This window comes from Embiotoca jacksoni, unplaced genomic scaffold, assembly GCF_022577435.1.
Source record: "Embiotoca jacksoni isolate LCO1_2020_lvr unplaced genomic scaffold, fEmbJac1.0.p SCAF_12, whole genome shotgun sequence".
Lineage (NCBI taxonomy): Eukaryota > Metazoa > Chordata > Actinopteri > Embiotocidae > Embiotoca > Embiotoca jacksoni.
Window position 1 is genome coordinate 8,360,337 of NW_027185252.1, and position 24,416 is coordinate 8,384,752.

General features: G+C 38.5%; 2 protein-coding genes across 2 annotated transcripts in view; one reads left to right on the forward strand and one right to left on the reverse strand.

The window, feature by feature from the left end:
• LOC138195284 (VPS10 domain-containing receptor SorCS1-like) overlaps nucleotides 1-3,396 on the forward strand; it is a 44,700-nt gene extending 41,304 nt beyond the window's left edge. Inside the window, exon 27 of the mRNA XM_069144568.1 lies at nucleotides 1,392-3,396. Within this exon, the coding sequence (XP_069000669.1) occupies nucleotides 1,392-1,450 (59 nt within the window). The 3' untranslated portion in view covers nucleotides 1,451-3,396. The remainder of the gene's footprint in view (nucleotides 1-1,391) is intronic.
• Nucleotides 3,397-4,757: 1,361 nt separating this feature from the next.
• Nucleotides 4,758-24,416, reverse strand: part of LOC138195285 (VPS10 domain-containing receptor SorCS3-like) — a 44,840-nt gene continuing 25,181 nt past the window's right edge. The window contains exons 8-27 of the mRNA XM_069144569.1: nucleotides 23,692-23,781; nucleotides 23,280-23,459; nucleotides 22,527-22,673; nucleotides 21,521-21,623; nucleotides 21,083-21,159; nucleotides 20,878-20,969; nucleotides 19,976-20,083; nucleotides 19,589-19,706; nucleotides 19,301-19,434; nucleotides 18,512-18,625; nucleotides 17,341-17,512; nucleotides 15,322-15,508; nucleotides 14,896-15,029; nucleotides 14,393-14,516; nucleotides 13,973-14,085; nucleotides 13,493-13,627; nucleotides 12,774-12,873; nucleotides 11,789-11,894; nucleotides 11,529-11,698; nucleotides 4,758-6,457 (exon numbers count right to left, since the gene is read on the reverse strand). Of these exons, the coding sequence (XP_069000670.1) occupies nucleotides 6,393-6,457; nucleotides 11,529-11,698; nucleotides 11,789-11,894; nucleotides 12,774-12,873; nucleotides 13,493-13,627; nucleotides 13,973-14,085; nucleotides 14,393-14,516; nucleotides 14,896-15,029; nucleotides 15,322-15,508; nucleotides 17,341-17,512; nucleotides 18,512-18,625; nucleotides 19,301-19,434; nucleotides 19,589-19,706; nucleotides 19,976-20,083; nucleotides 20,878-20,969; nucleotides 21,083-21,159; nucleotides 21,521-21,623; nucleotides 22,527-22,673; nucleotides 23,280-23,459; nucleotides 23,692-23,781 (2,469 nt within the window). The 3' untranslated portion in view covers nucleotides 4,758-6,392. The remainder of the gene's footprint in view (nucleotides 6,458-11,528; nucleotides 11,699-11,788; nucleotides 11,895-12,773; nucleotides 12,874-13,492; nucleotides 13,628-13,972; nucleotides 14,086-14,392; nucleotides 14,517-14,895; nucleotides 15,030-15,321; nucleotides 15,509-17,340; nucleotides 17,513-18,511; nucleotides 18,626-19,300; nucleotides 19,435-19,588; nucleotides 19,707-19,975; nucleotides 20,084-20,877; nucleotides 20,970-21,082; nucleotides 21,160-21,520; nucleotides 21,624-22,526; nucleotides 22,674-23,279; nucleotides 23,460-23,691; nucleotides 23,782-24,416) is intronic.

A 24,416-nucleotide genomic window follows, 5' to 3' on the forward strand; every position in this document is an offset into this window, starting at 1 on the left:
CTATTTCATCCTTAAAGCTGCAGGGTTTATTTAGCTTTTTTTCAGCTTTTGTTGGACGATGAAGGTCTGTTCTTCATTTAGTATTATATTCCGTCACTCTTTGTGTGGTACTATTTTGTAAAAGAGGTCTGGTTATTACCATGCACATTGGATAGACATGGGTGTCCAAGAAGACCAAAGTGTTGGTGTACTTTGATTAAAATAGCATGATTACTTACCAGATATATTGGAGGTGGAATTTCATCTGTAGTGTTAACAGCAGTGGGAAAAAAAATGACCAAATTCTTTTCTTTCTGGGAACAGTTTCACCTTTACTTTGGATAATATACACACAGCACTGTAAATTGTTTTCATTTATTTCTTCGAGATAAAGTAGTTCCTATAAAAAATCTTTTTACATTGACGCCTATGAGGAAGCTGAAAAGACACATTACACTTCCATAAACTTCAATTGAAAACCAAACTGTAGACACAACACATTCAAAAAGAGGCTTTTCCTGGTGCGATCTTCTGGACAGCATTGGCAGGATTGTGGGTTAGAAGTCATTTAAGCATTGTTCACTGGAAATTTACAGAGTTGATCACAAACTGAACTAAAGAGGCTAATGTGTGTGAAGAGTGAATCATTCTCGTTGGATTAGTAGACCGAATCGGCTCTTTGCATACAAAACACTGAGGACAAAATGGCTTTCACAAAAATAAACTTCAAGCTTGAAGCATTTACTCTCTTTCCTCCGCTAGTCTTGCACATAAACGTACTATTTAGTATGTTGAAGTACAGATAACGCTTGAACTTTTATTGTTTGGCTTGTAACGGAAACCTCGCAACCTCAACATAAAAAAAACAACAAAAAAACATCTGCATAGTAAGACAATGGTCTTTTGTAAACAACATGTTTGCAAAGCAAGATAGAAAGTAGCCACAGCAAAGAGGAACAGCGGCCGCAAACAATGTCAGTGACAGGGAAGAGATGCTTGATATTCACTTAATGTTAAGTGCTGATGCTATTTTTCATCCCCATGTATTGTCATACTACTCTCCGGGATATAATATGTGCTTGTTTATTTATGTGTCTGCCAATCCGAGTTTGCCATCGCGGGGTATTAGTATGCACAGGTAAGTGAAGCACAATCAAGTGCGAGCTGAAGTGATGACACGTCTGGGTGGATTATTTGACCCAATAAAATAATTAGTGCGGCAGGAAAGCAGCCTAGTGGCGAAAGCATTTTGACCAAGAAATATCTATGAAGTTCCGGCTGATTTACCTCTACTCGAAGCTGAACAATCGACCCATCCAAGATAAATGTGTTTGCCTGCAAAAAAATACACCCTTATGCAGATAGCTACATAAAATTCCTCCTGTTTTTTCTCCTTTCTTCTCCCTTGCCAGGCTACCTGCCATCTCACACAGACATCAAGCTCTCTGATGAAGCGCCCCGTGTGTTTTAATGTTGAGAGTCTATGACCGACTCGAAAGCAATACATCTTCTTTGGCAGTTACTTCCAGCAAGCTATGAAACCACGGTCACAATGAATGGTCTCGAGTGTTTTGCTACCCATGCATGGATGGACCAGTTCACACTGTGCTGCCTAATCCCTCTGAGGAGACTGTACAGATTTATACTTGCTTCTTGAAAAGGAACACTTTTTGACTGAAATACTTGTATTTTTGCAAGGACATTGATCTTTTTATGTAAATAATGTACATCCATAATGGAAGAAGTAAAAGTTATTTGTCTCAGCTGGTTACAGCTGCGTCCTCTCAAATATAAAAATATCATACGGCAGCACGGGAGCGATGTGTAACAATATCTCCAAAAATATTCTATTTCTGTTTTTGGACTTGTGTTTGTGAAGTTTGCTTTATTTCAACTATGTGGAAATAGCTTATCTGAGTAAGACAGTGAGGGAAGGAGATTCATTAAGCTCTGTACAATCAGTAAATCTTATCACCAGATTCTCATCAAATGAAAGCTTGCAATATCCAGGAGATGAAGGAGGGCTCCTAGTCCCAGATCTGTGTATTCCATCATGCCTGTCTCGCTGCCGCTCAAAATGTTATATATGTCATGACAAAAATAAGAACAGAGGATTATAGTAGATAGGTATACGCAGTAGATGAGAATCTGAGCAATCCCTCTTGTTTAGGAGACTCAAAGAAGTCCTTTTAGTGTCAGTGAAGGACTCCAAATGAATGCCAACAGCATAAATGTTGAACCTACTTTAACACAAATTATACACCAATGTTCTGGCAGATCTAAACCATCCATATGGATTCTTATCCATATGGATGGTTTCTATTATTTGGTTTCTACAAGGAGAACAAAATGTACATTTTTGGATTCCTTTGAACAACTTTGAAGCTCCACTGTAATGCAGTAAAATAAAGTGTGCTTCAGTGACATATTTGTACTTGGATTAATTAGTTATTAGATCAAGGTTTATTTGCCATCCATCGCCTATGACGACGAAGACACCAGATTTACCATCACAAAGTTAAAAGGCTCCTTGACACAGTTGCAAAATATTTCTCATCTTTTAACTGATATCGCTTTGAAGGTTGTGGTGCCTTCTTTTTAGGACGATGCTGAATCTACACTTGGTTTGAAAGGAGAAATGTTTTCTTTTCCAGGTTGGGCTAAAACCCGTTTTGATTAATTCTGGACTGTTTATCTACCGAGATGATACCAGCATCTACGCATGGCGTCTCCTCAGTTTACAGTAATGCAGAGAAGCCTGCAGTCTGTTCGAGGTTTGGCCCCAAGGACTCGGTGGACAAAAGTCTGCAGATTTGTTCATCTCCTTTGCTGCGGGGGACAGACATAGAGAAGACGTATCTCCTGTCAACAAGGCTCAGCCTACGCACACAGCTTTGGTCAGCCGCTGTCTCTTTGGGATAAGTACTGAAGTAGTTCTTCATCAAACTTTTCTTTTTAAGTGTTGTCAGCATCATGTGTCAGAAAGACAAATTGACTCGAGGCTTCTTCATACTTCTTCCCTCCAATCCTCAGATTGAGCCTGAAGCATAAATAAACTCATACTCGTCTTCAGACAAACTTGGACTCTCCACACGATCATCAGATGAGTTTTATTTTGTGCTCGTTGTTTATTTAATAATGTTTTTTGTTAATTCCCAATAATTAACCTGTGAATACGATTGTGAACATATTTGCATGATATTTTTTTGGGGGGCTCTTTTAAGCTACTTAAAATGCGTCTTAATTAGGGAAAAAAATGAAATGTTAGAAATGTGAACTGCAGTATTTTCTCTTTCTTGAGAGGCTAGACAACTCATCCATTACAAGTGACGTGATTATTCAGTGGGTTGTTACTGTGTTTTCATTTGATCTTGCCGAAGTAAACATGGTTGCAGAATAAAGCAGAAACAACAATGATCCAGTGTGGAAGTCATTCTCAAACAAAAGCAGTTAACTATGGACTACTAGTCAACTTCATGAAGGGCAAAGCTAACCGTGTTGTCTGTCACAAATTGATAGTTTTGATTGAAAGGCACGCTGACTTTGTGGAATTAGTTAGTTGCTTTCTCTGCTTTGTCAACAAGTGTTGCTTAGTATGGGCAAAGTTTCAGCGCAGCAATTTGAATGATACAATGGGGCCGAGCAAGAGGACAATGAAAAGCATCAAGTAGCCTGGAGTGATTCTAATGGGCTGGTTCCTTTGCTCTCCCACTGTGCAACAAATTAATTATCCCCTCTCCAGGAAATCAGCACACACACACACACACACACACACACACACACACACACACACACACACACACACACACACACACACACAATCAACAAGGAAAATTTTTTTTCCCTGTCCAGGTAGCAGCTTGAATGAAAAATGTCCCCCAACAATAACCCACAGCAATATTGTGTTAGCCACAGTGTGAAATTGATGAGCATGTTTCCTTTCATTGAGTGCTACATTACAGTGTCTGGCTGCAGCGAATCATCCATTAGTGATTGTCACCGTTCAATTTGATTGTGCACCGCCGAACATCCCAGGGCAGTTAGAGAAAGGCCTTGGTGTTAATTCAGACTGAGAGCAGGAGCGAGAATAAGGCACTCGGGGCATTGATGACTGTTGGAGTGATGAAGATTGGTGTGCGATATGAAGCTGGTGAAGTGGCAAACAAAATGCAAAACAGAGGAACAAGGGCCTGTTCGCCACAGCTTTGAATGTGAGGAGTTATTTCAGCCAATCAACCACACGCTTTTGTCCTCCGACTTCGCTGTCTATTTGAATGTGCTTTTTTTTTTTCTAAATCGTAGAACAGAAGGAGAAAATATAAAGTTCCTTTACAAAATCATCTGTTTCCTGTCACCTAACTATAGCGTCAGTAATTGTTTCCCATTCAATAGAAACATGCGGGTTGAGTGATAGAGTGATGAAGCAGGTCTAAATGTCAGATGGGAATCTTCACACGGGTGTTATCACACTTCTGCCCATAAAGCTTCAGAGCCTCTGTGAGATCATTTAAAGGCCGATACACTGGCTGCTACAAGGCACCTACGTGTCAGATAAAACTGGGAAAATGATGTAAAAGCAAAGCTGCTCGAACCCGTTGAAATTTTCAGGTTTTTGTCACGACACCACAGACATTTCTCATTCAGTGTCAGCCAAAAAAAAAAGTCTGGCTTGACATCCTTTTGCTGGAGAAAGAGTGTAAATCATATTATAATCCTCCATATTCCATTACAACACATACTGTGGGATGCATGTATAACAGAAAAGCATAATTCCATATAAAAATACATTTATTTTGAACATTTTCAAAATGGCAATTTGTTCACAGTAAGAAATGTGATTTAAAACGAGACAGTTTTTATATAATCGACAAAAAGGAACAATATCATTGATTATATCATGCACAACTTTTTGGGCCATTGCACAACTAGACTATTAGACAAGGTGTTTAATAATTTGTTTAATGTGTCAAGTAAACTTTAAAATCACCATGTTATATATATATATATACATATATATATATATGTATATATACAGTACTTGCTCACCCAAATGTCATTTTTTTTATAGTCTTATCAAATAATTAGGGCATGCTACTGTAAAAAAAAAAAAAAGAAAAGAAAAGAAAAGAAAAGGGAACATACAGCTTTTTGTTGGACTTGAAGTCATGGAAACACACAACTGCCTGCTCAGTGACTTTATAATAAAGTAGGATGAAGCTAGTGTATAGATTTAAACCCCTTCTTATTCTATGTACATATTGTCAATATTTCCATTTCCAAGGCCAAACCTTCATGTTGAGTACCATCGTCTCAGAAACAGTCATAAAAAGCACCATGTTATCTTACAGAGCAAAACCAACCACATGTTTCGGTCTCATAGGCATTCACTTCAGTCAGATTTATACATACACATTATATTTACAACTCAAAGACCTCCAGTTTTAGGGTGGTAAATGTTTATCCAGAGCATAAAGTTGAAGCGGTTAATTTTACAAATTCTATGATAACAAAACTTTGAATAACCTATTAATTATCCTTCTGTCCTATTGAGCAAGACGACTCCTTGTTGTTTGGGTTGTTTTATCCATTCAGGATATAAAGAAAAAAGATAAAATCATGAAAAACAAAATAAAATGGTTACGCCTGGAAGATTTTATAGTTTGGGTCAATTTGTTTGTTTGTGGAAAATATTAAAGTTAGAAGTAAAACACCAACAACAAGTACAGTAAGATGGAAAAACACATTTTTATATATTAAATTCATCATTTCAAACCCTGTACAATATCATTATAATATTCCTCACGGGCCAGATATCCATATTGCAACTCATGATAGTTCTATACAATAAAAGCCTGCTGTATACATTCTTTCTCTTGTACTAACCTGAAAATTAATGGTACTTCTCCTATTTACATTATGTCAACCTTATTCTCAGTTTCTATTCTATAGAAGGGTATTGTTGAAATGTCTTATTTCAGTACCAACTATTTATATATTATTTGGATAAAGATTCATACAGATGTGTGAAAGGGAGTAACAAAAAAAAGGAAAAATTTAGGTGAATATTTATACAATACCATTATTAACTATGTCTGATCCATGGCAGTGGTAAAGAGCTCGGGAGTCTTGATACAACGTGAACATTTTGTGCAGTTATTAGCTCATTTCAGCAGTTCACCGCCCTCAAACTAAAGGCCCTCCAAGTCTGGCTCAGTGGGTTGATCCCTATCAAGTACTGTAAACTAGATACTTACTCTATCCGTGTGATTTAAAAAATGGATTTTGAACGATAGCCGCTATCGGCGTGAAAAAATAAAATTTAAAAAGAAGAAAAAACAATGCCTACAAAGCTAACTATTTGAGCACAATTGAAACACAACAATCAGTACTTACTCGTTAACAGAGCTTGTGTCTTAGACATTAGTACAGTTTGGAAATTCTCTTGTAACAATTCTCTCCAAATTTCTTCCGATTCCTCCTGCAAACAACAAATAAGAAAACGGAGTGATTGCAAGGGGCAGTCAACTGCGTGGCATCAAAAGCTGCTTTGGCTTTATCAACATGGCACTCAGATGATGCTTGACGGTGACACACTAACTTGTATCATCAACCAAACAACTCAAAGTTAAGTCCAGTCTTCTCAAATCTTTTTTTGTTTTTGTTTTTGTTTACTTGAAGATCAAATGGTTTGTACAGGCTTTTACACTTAATTACAAATCCCCCATGCATTTTGGCTGAACAGCCGCCTGATGTCACACCAAAGCAACGTGGCTTGTCTGAGCAGGGCTGAGCTGGTGATGGAGGCCTGATGAGATAGGATCCGTGTGCCAATGGGGTCGTTCAGATTGTGCAGACACTGGCACTCATTTAAGAAGGTGGAACTTTTATGTCTCAAATGTGTCAAGACACTTCAATTCGCTCATTTGTATAAAGAAGTGTGAAGCTAATTTCATGTTTATGCATATAACTAATAACTTGGCAATAAATTCATCAAGGTAAAGATCTGGCTGTCACTTCAGATTTGTGAAAGGAATAATGATTTATGAGATTTAAATTGCTTTTACAAGGTGCATGTTTAAAGAAAAACATCTATGCAGCAAAATCTCAATTTGTGAGGAAAACGATAAAATAAGTTTAACATTAAGGACACTCAGCAGAAACTACTACGGTAATCACACTAAGACAGGCAGTATTCAAAGAGGAAGAGACCGGAAGAGTTAAGAATTAAAGCTATTTATCACATTTCTTATGACTTAAAAATGCTCCTAAAAAGAGTAGATCTTAGATGGCTGCTCTACATAGAAAGAGGTGAGTACACACTTTTTGTTCATTTCTCTGGATCTCATCTACCAGCAGCACAATTTCTTTCCTGTCCTATTTTTTTTTTTTGCTCCCTTTTATTTCAGCCCAAAATACATAAAATATATATTCATAAATATATTAGATTACTGTTTATTTCACACAAATAAAAATGCAAATTACCCTTTTTTTTGTGTGCAGATAAACTACAAGTTGTATCACTGGGTAAAAGTGTGGGGGATTTTTAAAAGGGAATAAATAGCAGAGCACATGTAGAAAAAAAATCCTTGACTCTGATTGGCTGTTGTTAATAAATTAAACTTGCGATCAAATAAGAGCAGCTCTTAAAGGAGCAGTGTGCAGAATTTAGTGGCATCTAGCAGTCAGTTTGCAGATTGCAACCTACTAAACATCCCTTGGCTCACCCTCCCCTTTCAAGTGAGAAGGAGAATTTACGGTGGCCACAAAATAAAAATATAAAATAAAAACACCCTCTAGGGTCAGGATTTGGTTTGTCCCCTCTGGGCTGCTGTAGAAACATGGCGGTGCAACATGGCACACTCCGTAGAAGAGGACCCACTGTCTACGAAGATATGACAGGGACATTTTCAGGTAATGAAAAAAAAAAATTTTTTTTAGTTTCAGTTCGTTAAACACTAATGAAAACATAAATACGAGTATTATATTCCATTTCTGCCAAAAGATCCTAAATCTTACGCACTGGTCCTTTAAAGGTAATACAGTTACACTAGGTTTTATTCTTGACTGCTAGTGAGGACATGTGATCCTCCTCAGGGGGCTCTTTGGTGAAAACATAAGTGTATTTCTTGGAGGTTTGATAAATGTGAGCCCTCCCCTCTTTATACCTACTTCCATCACACCTTCAAAAAAAAAAAACGAAGAAAAAAAAAAACCTTTACTTTTTCGTCATGGTGCATGAATGTTAAATGTGCTAAATCTTATCATGGAGCTGTAACTAAAGGTTTTCTTGACTTACTGACTTGATTGCTGTGCAGACCTGTCTTGACAACTTCCTGCCTCGTCCAATGTATCATATCAAATCCTGAAGCCTAATTAATCCTTATGTCAACTCAACCGTAAATTTCACTGAGCCCATGCACGATGTCATTTTAATCATTCTGTATTGAAGATGAATCAAATTAAGATCCTTGACTAAACTTACATTACATTTTTCATTTTCATCTGTCAAAATCTGCTTTAAATGTGCAAATCTTGACTTTAAAATTAATAAATTCTGACTGTGATTTTACTTAATAGCTCCATCTGCGCTAGGCAACTATCAATTACTTGCAGATTCTTCTTCTTAGAGCTTGCAAAGCCATTTGGACTAAAATGAGGACACAGAACAGTAATTAAATTAAAACTAGTAAGTATTTTTCCTCTGGTAGGGGGCATGTTTCTTACTGGCTGGCGCAAGACCTACCGGAAAAAAACTTTGCTGTATGAAGCATATATGAGGAGGATATTCTGTTTGCATCATGTGTGTTAAATATAATTAAATCCACATGTCAGAGTATTTACAGTGTAATAGTGAGAAAAAAATGCTGTGGATAAATCAATGAAGGTAATATTCAAAACACATGAATGATGATCATTGGCAGAAATATGAGTCATTTGAGACTGAATTTGAAACATTTATCCAAATTTTAATTGCTCAGCTTTAATAATTGCATTACATTTTTTAATTTGAATCGGAATAGCATAATTTTCATATTTTGTACTATTAAACTTGCAATAATTACATTGGAAAACGGAATCTGAATGAAATATTATTAAATTGCATTAATTTGCTCTGAACCCATTTTCGATCCAAACAGAAAATTAAACTCTTAAAAATGTCCTCTCGGCTAATCAGCACCTTGTATACCCCAACGTTCCCTCCATGTTTCTCCAAGAATGTTTCTGGAATGTTCCCTAAGAAATGTTCCCTCAACATTTTCAAAAGAACGTTCCCAGAATGATCTCTTACATCGTTCCTGGAATGTTCCTCTAACAAACATTCCTGTAAAGTTCCAAAAAAACATTCTCGAACTGTTCCCTAATAAATGTACCTGGAACGTTCCCTAATAAACGCTCCCTAACAAGTTCCCTTACAAATGTTCCCACAATGCTCTCTAATAAATCTTCCCACAAAGTTTCCTAAAGTACGTTCCCACAACGTTTCCTAAAAAAAAACAACCCAAAAAACATTCCTTGATTGTTCTCAAGCAAATGTTCCCAGAACGTTCCTAAACGAACAAACCTTTTCTCACAATGTTCGCAAAGAATGTTCCCACAATGCTTCCCATAGACACTTCCTGCATTATTTCCTAACAGAACATCTAAGGGAACGTCCGTTAGGGAAATTTCCCTGAATGTTACCTAACAAACGTTACCTCAACTTTTCAGAAGAACGTTCCCAGAATGCTCACTGATAAACGTTCCTGGAATTTTCCCTACTAAACATTGCTGTAATATTACCAAATAACTGTTCTCGCAATGTTTCCCAAAGAACATTCCCCAAAAAAAACCTTTTTGAATGTTCCCAAAACATGTCCTTACCAACGCAACGTTTATAAGGACATATTTTGGGAACATTCAAAAAGTCTTTTTGGCAGACATTGTTGGAATGTTAGTTAGGGAACACCCGATTAGTGCTGACTGGCCAAAAAGGAATTCTGTGAATCTGTAATCACATTTTCCATGAAGATTAAATACAATTTCAGTTCATATAAACACAATTTCCCAAAATTACAATGACTTTCAAGTTAACTGAAATTCAATTTCAAATTCAATTCCAAATAAAATATTTTTTTTTAGTTATCTAGAAATAGAAATGATTCAAATTGAGTCTCTAGTGACATATTTCTGCCTTTATATCAATCCTGCAGTGAGTTGGATAGTGACCTTCTACAGCAGATGACTGATTTTATCATTTTCTCGTAAAATAGCTGAAACTAGATACAAGAGACTCAGCTTCGTGGGAACAATTGATTCTCAGCCAAAAGAAGAATACATGAGAGTCAACCCAAGCTGATGAGTATTAATGAAATCTCCAGCCAGCAGGTTGTAAATTAATTTAATCTAGTGAGCCTCAGATCAAAACGTCTGATGCTGCTTTGCCCTTTAGTAAATAAACACTTTCGAAAGCAACCAAAAAGGAGTTAATTTGTTTCAGATCAGCAAGGACTCGGAAAGGTAGAAACAGCTGAGAAATGAAGAAAAGACAAAGTGCTGAGTGACCAGAAAAAAGGCCTGCAGCCCACATGTCTGTGTCAGGACCACTGCAATGCTACTTTTATCAAGGTGTCCACACTGTCTTCGGGGACTGAATCGTTCTCATCTAAAAGACATTACAGTGGACGTCAGACACAGCAATCAAAAAGTTAACTTGTCACGGTGACATCTGGTTTCTGTGCAGACGCTGCAGTTGTGCTCAATTTGCAAAATTATGACACACTGCAGTGATAAAGACATTCGAGCAGCTCAGACGTGTGTTGCACTTTAATGTGCAGTCGCATCCCTCACTAAGGAGCCATTTAAATAAGACTGAAACGATGGCATTGTGTTTTGTCTGGAATGCCATTAAAATCTATTCAGAAGCTTACTGATGTATTTTTAGGCCAATAAAATGTTAATCAGTATCAGTCTCTTACAGTGACAGTGATCCTTTAAATCCGTCATTAACAGATTAGAAAAGTTCACAGATATTAATATTCTGTATTTAATTTAATCTTTGCATAAAACAGTGCATCAGAGCTGTCACACACTAGTTTTTGACTGAATTTCCTACATACTAAAATATATCCATTTCAAATCAGTGGCGGAAAGTAACATTTATTCTATATTTGACATTTATTAAGTACAGTTGTGAGTACTTGTACTGTAGCATTTTAATTTTATACTACATTATACTTTTCCCCATTACATTTTGCCAAGAAATTGAAACATTTTATTTAATTTATTTGGTACCTGTTACTTTGTAGATGAAGATTATACAAATGTATAATGTGCATCTACACCTACATTAAAATGCACTTTGTGTGTTATTCCATCAGTAATAATACCTATAAGGCACAGTTTAATTTAACAATGACAGATTCTGTTTTGGTTGCATTATATGTACTTTTATACTTTAAGTACTTTTTCTCAAATATAATTATCAAAGTGTTTTAAACTGTGGTATTGCTACTTCCACCACTGCTGAAAATGCAGTATGACACATTGTAAATGTAAATAGTGGTGAGTACCTCTGTTCCTGGCCTCCAGCTCATTCTCCATGAGTTCTTTCTGAGAGGGAAAATCGCTGAGCTTGACCTTGGACATGTTGGACATGGTGTCGTTCTGATCGACCGTACTTATCACTTCTGGTTCCTTCTCGTGGCTGTCCTCAGTCTGAACATGGATCCAAGGGATTTTCCTAATGGAGACAGCAAAACAATAAACATGATTGGTTTTTGATTTACGGGTGCATTCAACTCAGTTTACTTTCTTATTTTATTGAACCCACCTTTTGAACTTGTAGATGAAAAATGCAGCCAAACCAACAAACACCACACTGAGCAGCATCAGCATGGCCGACCCGCTGTGGATGGTGTTTGAATCCACGAGGGGTGCTGAAACGCAAACGCAGCATGTTAAATCCTTTGTTTTTTCCTCAGCCATGTCTTATTGCAAGGAGATTACTTTCATTACCCCATGACATGTACCAACTACAGGTGCAGTTTGAAGAGCTGCTCTCTGCATGTTATCCCCTCAGGGCATTAAAGGGAACCTTTAGGAGGTCGCTGTTTCTCCCCAGGGTCCGTCATGCAGGTAGCAGCTTATGCATAGTCATGGGTTTTTAAATGCTGAGATGCAATATTCAAAGAATTTCCCCTCGACGCCAATCTCTTTTTCTCCTTCAAAGTGGAGACTATGAAGTCTATGACCTTTCTGGATCATTTTAAAGGCAACCCAGACCTTTGTATGCAGACACAAATGAAGACAGATCCATTGGTGGATGAAAAGGGTAAAGCCATGCAGGGCGGATCGACACGTTTTTGCGATATGCTAATGAGCTGGTGACCCTGCCGATTTCCTCAGTGCATACCAAATGCTTTCTTTGTCAATCATGTCATTGATCGGCTGATTTCAAATGAGAGCTACTGTCTCACCGCCTCAGGTACAAAACTGACACACTGTGAAAGATGTTTAAATCCTGTGATATACAGTATCACATAAATCTCACTCCGGGAGCACTGTTTCTTTGTCTTTGCCTTGTTTAAATTTTTTTCAGCAATTGGGTAAAAATCAATGTCAATCCATTCTAAGAAAGGCACATCTTATCTTTTGCACACTGGGAAGCAGAACAAATGCACCGTGGATGTGTAGACATGCTGCACTAAACTGGCATAAATTAAGCCTAAGGTCTATTTGAATGTTTTGTTTTTATGTACCTGCATAAGGATTTTAAATTTAACAACTGCAAGGTTACAAAAAAAAAAAAAACTTACCCAAGGTTTGCTGAGTCATGTACACAATAATGCGAATATCAGCTTTCAGTTCGAACTGGATCAGGCCTTGGTTCAGGGCAGTGACAAAGATATCAGATATCTGTTTTAGGTATTGAACAAAAAAACACAGAAAACGTTATTCGACATTAAAATTTCATGACGGCCTCATTATTTTATGAACCAGTAATTTATGCTTCGCTCTTAAAAGAAAAGTTCAACAGTTTTGGAAATAGGCTTCTTTGCTCTTTTGCCGAGTTTAAAGAAAAGACTGATACTAACAAACGTCTTTTTGTTAAGTAAGGAGCTATTAGTTCAATTTAGTGATTAGCTTAGCTTCACATAATGACTTACCTTACCAGGTGGTAGCACACTTAGATTGGCTCTTTGCTTTTAAATATTGTTTGTGTACAGAGAAAGCTAACAAAATGTGTTAGCGGCAGAGATTTAACACTTTGTCTCTAACTCATCTAATGCTTAGCAAAAAAGTGAAAAAAGAAATGTTATATTGTTCCTCTAAACATCATTTGGCTTGGTAGCTTATACATACTTAAAAACCGCAGCCATAATCAATCAATCAATCAATGTAATGAATTAGTGATGAACATGATTCATATCCTTTTTGAATATCTAATCCTGTCATATTATCTTATGCGTCATATCAGTAGCAGGAAACACCTATTAATAGCTAACCAAACATAGCCACATATCGCTGCTCTTACCGCCTCTAAAGCCTCCTCACTCCTTCTCTTGTGCTCACTCGATGTGTGCTCGTCAGGCAAGATAAAGAGCTCGGCTGTGGTTGGAAGTCCAGGGTACAGAGAGACCAGCAGCTGATCTTCTTGAACTCCAGACACCTGCAGTGACAGGACAAGGCAGGTATAACTCCACTGTGGAGGTTCAAGTTTGCAAAGTGTTAACTTTAACTTTGAAGCCCAGATCACAAACAACAATGCGCTCTCACGGGTAACATTTTGACATCATCATCATCATCATCATCATCATCATCATTTGCTATTAACACTATGTAAATGTATCTGGGAACTGTCATCACAAATAAACCATAAAAAGGATTGCACATAGACCATAAAATGTCTTGACTGCTATGTCATTATTGCACACAGTTATAAAATAGTAATGACCCTGAAAGCCACTGATGTCCGACGTTTGTTCCAGGAAAGATCTCTCGGGACTGGATGTACCTGTGACAGAGCTGTCCGCACCACACGGCCTATATCCTCCCTCCACTCAGGGATGTCAGGATTGTGCTCGTCAAGCGCTGGCGAAAACGACAACAGCAGCGACCTGAAGAACTCTGGAGAAAAGGTGAGGTAATGTCTGTTAGAATATGAACGCTACTTCTGGTTTGGTTTTTGATTAATCTGATGTGCCGTTTTGTCTTTTTTCATTTGGCAACATACGCCTTGAAGTTAATTGCTCCCCAAGATTTCATGTTCGCACACTGTGACATTTTATTAGATAAGTCCACGTTGACACCAACGTGGCGCAGCTTGCAGCGCTGACCGAGAGGTATCGCCCTTTCCCCGAGATACCATATTGCATATTCATGTAACGTGCATCCTTCCAATTAAAGTGCTTTGAAGACGGTCTCCTCCACTCACCTTTTACAGTTATAACTTTTGAGTCCTGCATTACAGTGCTCGCAGAAGCAACCTGGACCGTAACCTTGTTTTTTCCCCCTTTCTGAAACGTGTACGAGATGGTTCCTTCCAAGGTTATAATGGGCTGGATTTCAAAGGGAAAAAAACACAGATATTTGCACAGAAAAGCCTGAATCCTCACAGCCGAGTATAGAATACTACGTATGCGCAGCCCTTGACACACTGTATAATAAGTGGGAGCTGCAGTGAACACAATCAACGTGATAAATAAATATGACCAGCCGTCTTAGCTGGTTCCTCCAGAAAGACACAGGGCAGTTACATTTGTACATGATTTGTGGGGAAAGCTCTGCAGATTTATGCTTTTTAGATTGTAAACAACACAAGGACATCAAGAAAGGAACAGGAGAATGGAGTGTGTGTGTGTGCGTGTGTGTGTGTGTGTGTGTGTGTGTGTGTGTGTGTGTGCAAGTACAGTGGAAGAAGGCGGAGAAGCTCCTCACCTCGGAGCTGTTGTCAAACCACCAGAAAAAGGTCAGCGTCCTGGTGTGGCCCGGCCAAACCACCACAGTCAGATTGGCCTCCTTCCCCCTGATGGCTACAATAGGAGCGGAGAGATATATGCGCTCCACTGGACCTGAGGCGGTGACACACACACACACACACACACATACACACACCACCACTTATCTGTACACGCATCAAATAAATGCAAGCAGCAAACACTGAGTTTTATTGTGAACACGGCTGATGTACATTTAGCTTCAGGTGTGTGCTTTTGCATTTTCCAAGGCTAAAATGCATAAAATGAGTGCAACCATGACTGAAATTCAATTCAGCAGTGAGAACGTGACTATCCGTGGAAGAGAAGAGGTTAATGCTATATGCACAGCCGCCGGAGCCAGTAATGATGTTTCATATTCACATACTGGTGATGTGTAGAAACAGTGTGCTGCTGTCAGATCCCTGGTTGTTTTCCGCAGAAGCTCTCACTCGGTAAATCCCGGTCGTTCTGTAGATGTGCTTGATGCCGTCATCGGTCCTGCTCAGGTTAGAGTATGTGATCTTGATGCCGTCCCCGAAGTCTAGCTGAATGCTGGTCCTCTGCGAGTCTCCCTGTGGACAGATGGCACAACATAGCTTCTGTCATCCCTGGTCAGGTTAGAATACTTCACTCAGACAAGTGAAGAAAGCTCAGTCCACTGCTTAAGTGCCCGGGCTGAGATGTCCAACAATTTGTGTCACAAACATTTGGTGGGTGAATATAAATGAAAGGAGACAGAAATTCTACCGAGAGGAAAAGGGGAAACGAGAGATGCAGAGACAAAAGGTCACAAAAAGTATCCCAAAGTAGGAAGAACAAGTTTACAATCTGCTGCCATCTTACCGATAACAATAAGAAACCAACATATTGCCGCTATTAAAATATTTTTCGCAAGAATTTCAGAAACTTTAAGAACTAACTTCGATTCTCTTTACCCAGGCCTTGAGCTATCTGCAGTGTGAGATTTCTGCTGCCATAATAATACAATAGGTCAAGTAAGCTTCATTTGTGGTGCTCGCAGCATTGAAACATTACATTTAGAAAAATCAGCAACACCCTCTCAACACTTCTCAGAAGAAAAGAGTTCCAATTAAATCTGTCGTGATATCTGAGGATTATCTAGAGTAATGAGATCGACTTTTGCGCTCGCGCTACCATGAGATAATCATCCCTTCTGGTTGAATTTGAATAACTCTTGACTTTTCTATTTTCAGGTCGCAATTGTGGGTGTCCAGTACTTTTTGTTGACGACCCAACACGTGAAAAAATATTTATCCCATCATCCATGGCTGTATTTTGTATTTAGTGCTAATTACCAAACATTAACATGCTAACATGTTAAACTGGCATTTTTTGGCATTGTGTGAAATATTTAAAAACAAATATTGGATGCATTGCTGTGAACTGTAGCATAGATTGTTGCAGCCCTCATATTCTAAATTCTGATTTTCAGTTCAGACCACATATGTTTGAGGAATTTCCTCAATATCTTCCCTCAATATTTGGAACAGACATTGCGCTCAGAGGATGAATCCCTCTGCCTGTGGTGATCCCCTAGTCTTGCATAGATCTAGCTCCACCTCGATCGGCCAGTGCCAAAGAATAGTCTGCCTGCACCCACATATCATCTTAGTATGGGGGGGGGGGGGGGGGGGGGGGATGCTCTTAATTGTTTGTATTTCTTTATACAATGCGGTCACAAACTGGGGGAACTTGTTTTGGTGAAACATTTGCATGTGGGAGAGGCAAACCCTGGAATTAAAAAGGGATAAATCCTTGTAAAAGACTGAAAATAACCTAGCCTTGTTGTCAAAACTTGCCATTTTCAGCATTTAGGTTGTTAGCTCAGTGGTTGTCCTGTCGTTTTCTGTCCCAACAACAGTAGATTGTGGAAAATGGTGAAAAGTGTCTACTGAAATAGTCGGCCGATGTCAGGTTCACACCAGCATTCTACGAATGGCGAGTCAGATGAGCAATCCCCCAACTTTTCAACTAGCGGCAACATGAGGTTGACCTTGATGGTTTAAATTAAAACATGTAAGTGTTCTTCTACTGCCATCGTCAGGTCAAAATTCAGATTTTCTATTACCTTTGTTGATGACCAATCACAGGAAAAATATTCATTTTATAACTTCTGGCTGTATAGTGTTTAGTTAAAATTATCAAATGTTAGCAAACTTGTACACTAAATTAAGATAGTAGAAATGGTAGATACCAAACATCACTCGTGTTAACATTGCAAAATATGAGCTTGTTGGCATGCTGACTTTGGTATTTAGCTCAAGCTCCGCTGTAGATAAATACAGAATCAGAGAGCCACAACCTAATCTGGTTGTAGTTTGGTCGAACAGAGCCTTAACAACAATTACTAGAACAACTGTTTCTTTACACTACAGTGACTCACATAATCTAGGTAGACCATGAATGTAACATTGCTTCCAACAGCAGCACTGAGCTCTCCCTGACTGGTGGACAGCCGGAGGCCTCGGGGTGCTCTGGGTCGACACGGCTCCTTCCTGGGCGAGTACACGTTCCTTCCCCCTTCCTTACAGTTGTTAGACAAAACCTTTCGATACCTTTAAAGCATAAAGTAAAAAAAACAAAACATATACAGTATGAGCTACAGCAAATACTAGAGTTCATAGCTTTTATAACACTGCATAAAAAGAAGACTTGTCAATGGACACGGTTTGGATTTTAATTCTTCACACACAGAAAATAGGTGTGACTACCATCCACAATTCGTTTTTTTTCCCTGTTGTAAGCAGCTCTTTACAATTCCATTCCTGCAGTTCTTTGTGGGACAGTAGCGTCCATCAACAACACACAGATTTAGCATGCATACATATCTCTGTCAGTATATTCAATTTTATCAGTTTGAGTGTGAATACGCCGCATAAGCAAAACCTGCTTTGCATTATTATCTATTATGGAATTGGGACACAGTGTAAGTTACATTTTTCAATTTCTGGAGCCTTATTTCTGAGCCAAGAGGCAGTAAACTATTATTTTTTGGTTTTGAATTTTAGACATGACAAACAAGGTGGAGTGGAATAATATTGCTTTCTGAAGGACCAACCTGTTCTCATTTCCAGGGCCTCAAATACTGGTGTTTTGTCAAAGCTGGCGTCACAGAGAAACGCAAAAGGTGGCCTTTTGGGTTCGGTGCCTTGATCACCCTTTTTCAAAACGGAAATCAGGAGATGAGTATAAAAAGCGACAATGCTAGGATTGGGAGGAGGTCTGAAATATTTGGAATAATCAAACATGGGACTTTCAGCCTCAAGACAGATGTTGAAGTCCATGAGAAAACAAGAGTCAACATGGATTTCTATTAATTAAAGCAAGTAGTTAAACTTACATGATGTATTTCACATACATACGTACCATTTGTGTAGTACTTATTTTAACACAAACCATGATCTTTTCCTAAACCTAACCAAGTGGTTTTGGTGCCTAAACCTAAAGAACATTGTGCGTGTCTTTGTGACAGCAGTGAACTTTGACAAATCTGCAGAACTTGTCGCCCTGGGAGGAGAACGGGATGGATGTGCTGACCATTGGGAGACACTTACCCTGTGCTGTTAAGGAAGCTTTGGCTGGTGCTGCAGCTTTTAAACGCACCATTTGGATTAAACCAAAAAGCAGGGGAGCACTTCCCATCTGCCTGGCGTTCCCACCCATAATCACTGCCAAAAAAAACAAAACAAAACAAAACAAAACAAAACAAAACAAAACAAAACAAAACAAAACAAAACAAAACAAAACAAAACAAAACAAAACAAAACAAAACAAGACACAACTGTTCATGAAATGTTAAGTACAGCTACTCAAAAGAATCTAGCTTCTACAAGCTTCTGTACTGGGGCAAATGCTGCACAGTTGGAGCTTGGTGGCATATTTTAAGACCATAACTAGAGACATGATTGTCAGACAAGCGGGATCAAACAGAATTTCAGACAGATGAATAAAAGATCTTTAAAATTAATTTAACGATTCATTATTAATTGAATTCTAATAAGTCACTTGACAATATGCAAATTGCAGTAGCACGATGAAAAGTTCTTAACTCCCATCTATATTTTTCGAACTATAATTAGATTCGATGAATACAGTCATATTGGCTACCCAGTCGATATGAAATTTAGAATGGATATTAAGGCATACGAAGTTCTGCAAACTGATACTTCTGTTTTTTTATTACAAATGTTGACAAGCAGCCTTAATTACATACAATTGAATTGGATGCTCAAAGTAGAGGGGCTTGTTTAGTAAACCTGTAATGAAATAAATTAAGAATCCCCGGGGGTGAATGTCTGGGTTACAGTAGAGTTCCAGCTGGGAACACAAACGGAAGACATTACCATTCGAAGTCATAGGCTGTGCAGACGCATGGCTCTGAGGAATAGATCCTGGAATAGTCCTGGGCCAGCATGCAACGGTTGCCTGGCCTGCGCTTCATATAGATCTGCTTCTCACCCATCACACACAGCTCTTCCTATTAAACATAGGAAAAAGATTATCTGCAATGACCTGAATGAAACTCTGGAAACTAAAAGCAAAAAATATTTTTGTTCAGGCATTAATTAAGTGTAAAAACATGCCTCTCTTTAGGTTGACATTAAATCAGGAGTAATCAACATTCCTGTTACCTTGTTGTGTAGGTACCATGTCTGATAATCTCCATCCATGCATCTCCTGCTAAAGAGGCCCTTGTAGTCGATCTTGATCAATTGCCACTCTGACCGATGGCTGAAGTGTCCGAAGAAACTGGAACATGATTCATAAAATAAGCACATTTCAACTGAGACTATCTTGAGATACAGATATGCAGGTTTCTGATACGATGTGCAGCATCTGCAAACCTGAAGTCTGTCGTTTACATTGACAGACAAGATAACATTCGCTTTGATGAAAAGTTTTAGTCACCGGGGAAAAACTGTTGGACCTTTCTTTGTTTACATCAACAAAAGAGCTAATTCTTCAAGCCTGATATTTGTCTTATTCCTCCAGGATTGTACCTGTGTGTCTCAGCTTACGTGATAATGTGATTGTCAGATTCTGGCTCCATTAAAACGCCATCCACATACAGAGGTGCTGAAGAGAAACTATGGCGGTCCCATTTCTTTCCTTCGTCTAGACTGATCCTGCATTAAAAAAAAAAGGTACCAATTGTCAATGCACGAATATCTATCCAGGTTTATATAACTGCAGTGGATAAATATATTGTTTTCTCTATGCAAATAACATTAAACATCCCAAGTACACAGGTAAAGTGATGAAAAACAAGGTATGAAGAAATATGATCAACGATTTGAGGTCATTTAGTTTTTGCCACAGTTGAAAAATGAAGGACCTTGGATTCTCTTAAATGTGAAAAATTATCTCAACAACAGGCTGAACGAGGGAACAAATGTTCCTCGTCGCAGGTAGATTTTTGAAGGTGACAACACAACAGAAAAAAAGAGAGCTATTACTCAGGTTGGAACATTAGAAATAGATTTTGGGGGGTTTCAGATCACCTTTTTTCATAGGTTAATCACTTTTGACAGGGCTGTAGTGTGCAGGGACATCAAAGTAGATAATGTTACGAAGCTCCCACAATATGAGGGACTTATGAGGGCATTCTGAGTCTCCTATTTCCACCCTGCTCTGCTTCTCATTTACATAAAAGCACTCAAACCATCATATCCAACCAAGAGTACAAAGCTGTAACCCACTCTCTTCTGTTGGAAATGATTCTGACAGTTCTGAAGCCGCAGCTCCGATACAATAATCATGCAAACTTGGCCCATCAGCATTTTAAAACATTAACTGCAATCATATGCCGCATCAAACCCCCTAAAATGAAATTACGCCCAGGTAATTTCCCTCTACAACTCTCAGCACCTATAGTACAGTAACTATGGCGTCGCTATTGTTGAAGGCGAGCTTCACCCACCACAAGTGTCGAGTCTGCTTCACTGTGTGTAAAACTGCCACCAATGCTCCACCATTGTCAAGAAACCAAATGTTGTGCTCTTCATTGAAAATCTGTGTTGGTACATATGAGAAAAAAAAACACATTTGCTCCACTGATTACAGCACATTTTTGATATGATATATCTGTTAATGGTAAACACATGCAGTGTGGAGATGGATCTCACCTGTCTCCAGCTATTTCCTGCATCAGATGTTATAAACATTCCAAGGTTGGTGGAGGACAGCTCTGTTCCAATGTTCCCTGAGTACAAAAGCATGAATAATTTCAGTCAGAGTGAATTTACATAGCAAAGACGCCACAACACACCTACTGTATACGGTTTATCAGCTGATACAATCATTAAGAGTTATTCTGTGCATCTGTGCGTGTCCTCATTTTCCACCGGAGGACACGTTTATAACTTACTGCAACCTAATCGTCTCACCCAAAATATGAGATTTAGGAGTTGAAGTTTCCATATTTGATTCCAATGACAGAAAGAGGGCACTGTGTGATTAATTTTGTGTTTGTGTGCTTGCAGTGCCACAATGCTTTTACCTGAGAAACTAGAAATATCTAAAGTCTCCACCGCTACAAATGTGTGTCCTTCAGGTGACTGTACCTGTAGCCACGATGATTCCCGGGACAGACTTTTTGCTGGTGATGGGTCCAGATGTGTAGGGATTCTCCGACATCTCCAGGTGAAGATGCAGCGAACAAAATGGCTGTCAACAAAAACGGACTCCGATACAGAACAAGCTGAGAAAAATATGTATCTCAGATCTTAACAGAAGCCATTATAATTAGCCTTGCTTTCAAACTATTCTTCCCGTTGAGAGGAAAGTGCTAACATTTTCAGATAACATTTATAAAACAAAGATACTTTGTTCTTCTCATCTCCCCAGCCAGAAAAAAAAGAAAGAAAGAAGATGGCTCAGAGGACATGGAGGGCATTTGAATTGTTTCATTCTAAAGCAAACAAGGCATGTAATTAAAATTCCCCAAGATGCACTGATAAAACTGGCAAAATTGATTCAAATCATTTCACTCGTCTCTCCGACTAAAGCACACTGAAAAACATCAATACGGCTTTTCAAACAGCCGAGGTTGAAGGAGGGGTCAGAAAAAAGACAAGAGCCCACTGGTCATTTGTACAACACAGAGAAAGACTGTAACCTGCTATTAACTGAAGAACACACATTATTTCAAAGAGCCTTTGAAGAACACACGGACTGGATGAGGTGAATATCATTCCTGCTGAATAACAACACAGCCGTATAATGTAATTCAGTGTAATCTAACATTCATTAGTCCAGTGTGACTACAGGTAGTAAATTGAAATCCCAGAGGTTAATGGAAAGTCTGGACCCCTGAAACTAAACCTGCTGACCCTCTGTGCCTTACACTGATAATAAGAATATTCCAGTCAAGCAGCACCTCGACCATTTAGGAAACTAAAACGCCGAGCTGATGCCGAGGCTGGCACCTGGCCTTGTGCAAATGTGGCTCTGAATCAAAGCACATCCGAAGCGCAGCTGATGAGGTTGAAACATTTGATAAATTATATATATCATAAGCTTAATTTCACATGAATTAGAGCGTTCAATGACCCCTGCCCAAAGGCTCACCAGAATGCAGTGAAGGTTATTTCCAGTCACATCAGTGGCAGGGGCTGGCAGCAGGGCCCATGTTTGTCCCTTGTTGTACGTGATGAAAGTCTTGATATGATTATCCACCAGTTTGTTGGCAAGATACATGCCATTTATCCCCTCAACCTGCAAAGAAAAACAACAAAAATGTGTCTATTGTCAAAGCACTTTCTACAAATACATCATATACCCATAATCCACAAATATTGATTCAATGTTTGAGCAGCAGTGGATGTATTCAGATCCTGTAGTAAGTTTTATAAACGATACTACTGTGCAATATATATATTGTGGTTTATTTGTTCTGTGACACTGAGGTCTCGCTTTCCTGCACGTATGATGCTTGCATATGTGGAAAATCAATAAACGCAGACTTCACTTGACTCCAATATAAAATTACTGTTAAAGGCGTAAATATCCTCAGCTTTAAAAATATAATTTCAGTGGAAGTAAAGCAGGCTATTGGCAGCAAAATGTACTTTAAGTGTCAAAAGTAAAAGTACTGAAAACACAGGAATTGTTAATAAAGGTACTGTAGTGTTTTTAATATGTCACATGAAAACTGCTGCATGTGTTATGTTTATTGTAAAAAAGGTTAATTGATTAGGTCCCACTTCACTTATGATCCTAGTTTTGTAAACTGACAGATGTTTCCCACTAGCATGTTATCACTGTAAGGATAATTAGTGTTGCAGTGACAGCAGCAGTCTGTAAACAAGGCTAACTGCACACCTTATAAAAGTCGACCAGAAGGTTACCGGCGGGTCCTCGGCTGGTTCTCAGATTCTCTAATGAAAGGATAAAATAGACCCCGGGGGAGTCTGAGATGTACAGGCTGTAAGTGTTGTTCTGATTCCACTCCTGGACGGCAGCAAATACCTGCTTCTCATCCGTGCTGATGATATGCATGTCCTGTAGGAGGGTGTGGGAGGGAGAAAGAGAGGTGGAAAGAGAAAATGGGTGAGAACAACAAGTAAAAATTTAAAAAAAAAATAAAAAAAATCAGTGACTCCAAAGAGAGGCCACCTTAATTGCATAAGTGTGACAAGAAAAAAAGGTGATTCAAACAAAATCAATAATCATGTTTCTTTACAAAAATACATCTTTTGTAATTGGATACTGACTCTGTGTCTTTGTCGCTTACCTTTGGCAGACAATATTTCGGTAATTTCATCCGCTTGAAGGATTCTCTCATGTAGGAGACAAAGTAGCTGGCTCGTCCTGACTTGGTTACCTTTGAAATTAGGTTAAAGAAGCTTTGTCACTTTCTAATCAGACACCATTTGCATATTTCTGAGGCATCATATTGTTTTTTCGTATGGAATACAGGAATTGTTTTTTTTTTTCCTGTTTTAGGTCAGTGATTTCTTTTCAATTCGTACGTTTTTGTAAGTGATACTATAAATGTGACTTTCTCCTACATAGAAAATGTAGATTAAATTAAAATAAAAAATGAAATTAAAATGGGATGGGAGGATTTTAAAAGACGTACAGTCATGGTGAATGCCATTTGTAGTTTTTATCAGTTAACAAAGTGAAGTAAAAAGAAGAAACCTAAATTAAACCAATATTTGATGGTTTGACTACGATTTACCTTAAAAACAGCACCAGATCTCTAAAGTAAACTTGTGCACTGTTTTTCAAAAGTTACTTGGCAGGTAGGTTTCTCCAAAGCATCTTCAGTTCTTTGGTAGATTTAGACTCAGTGTCCTCTGTCTCCATGTATAATCCCAAACTGGCTCACCATACCACTTTCTACTCACTGAAGACAGTTCTTTATAACTCTGTCTGGATGTTTTGGGGTTGTCATCATGCTGCAGAATGAGTTTGCCACCAATTAGAAGCCTCGCCGATTGTATGGCAAAGAAT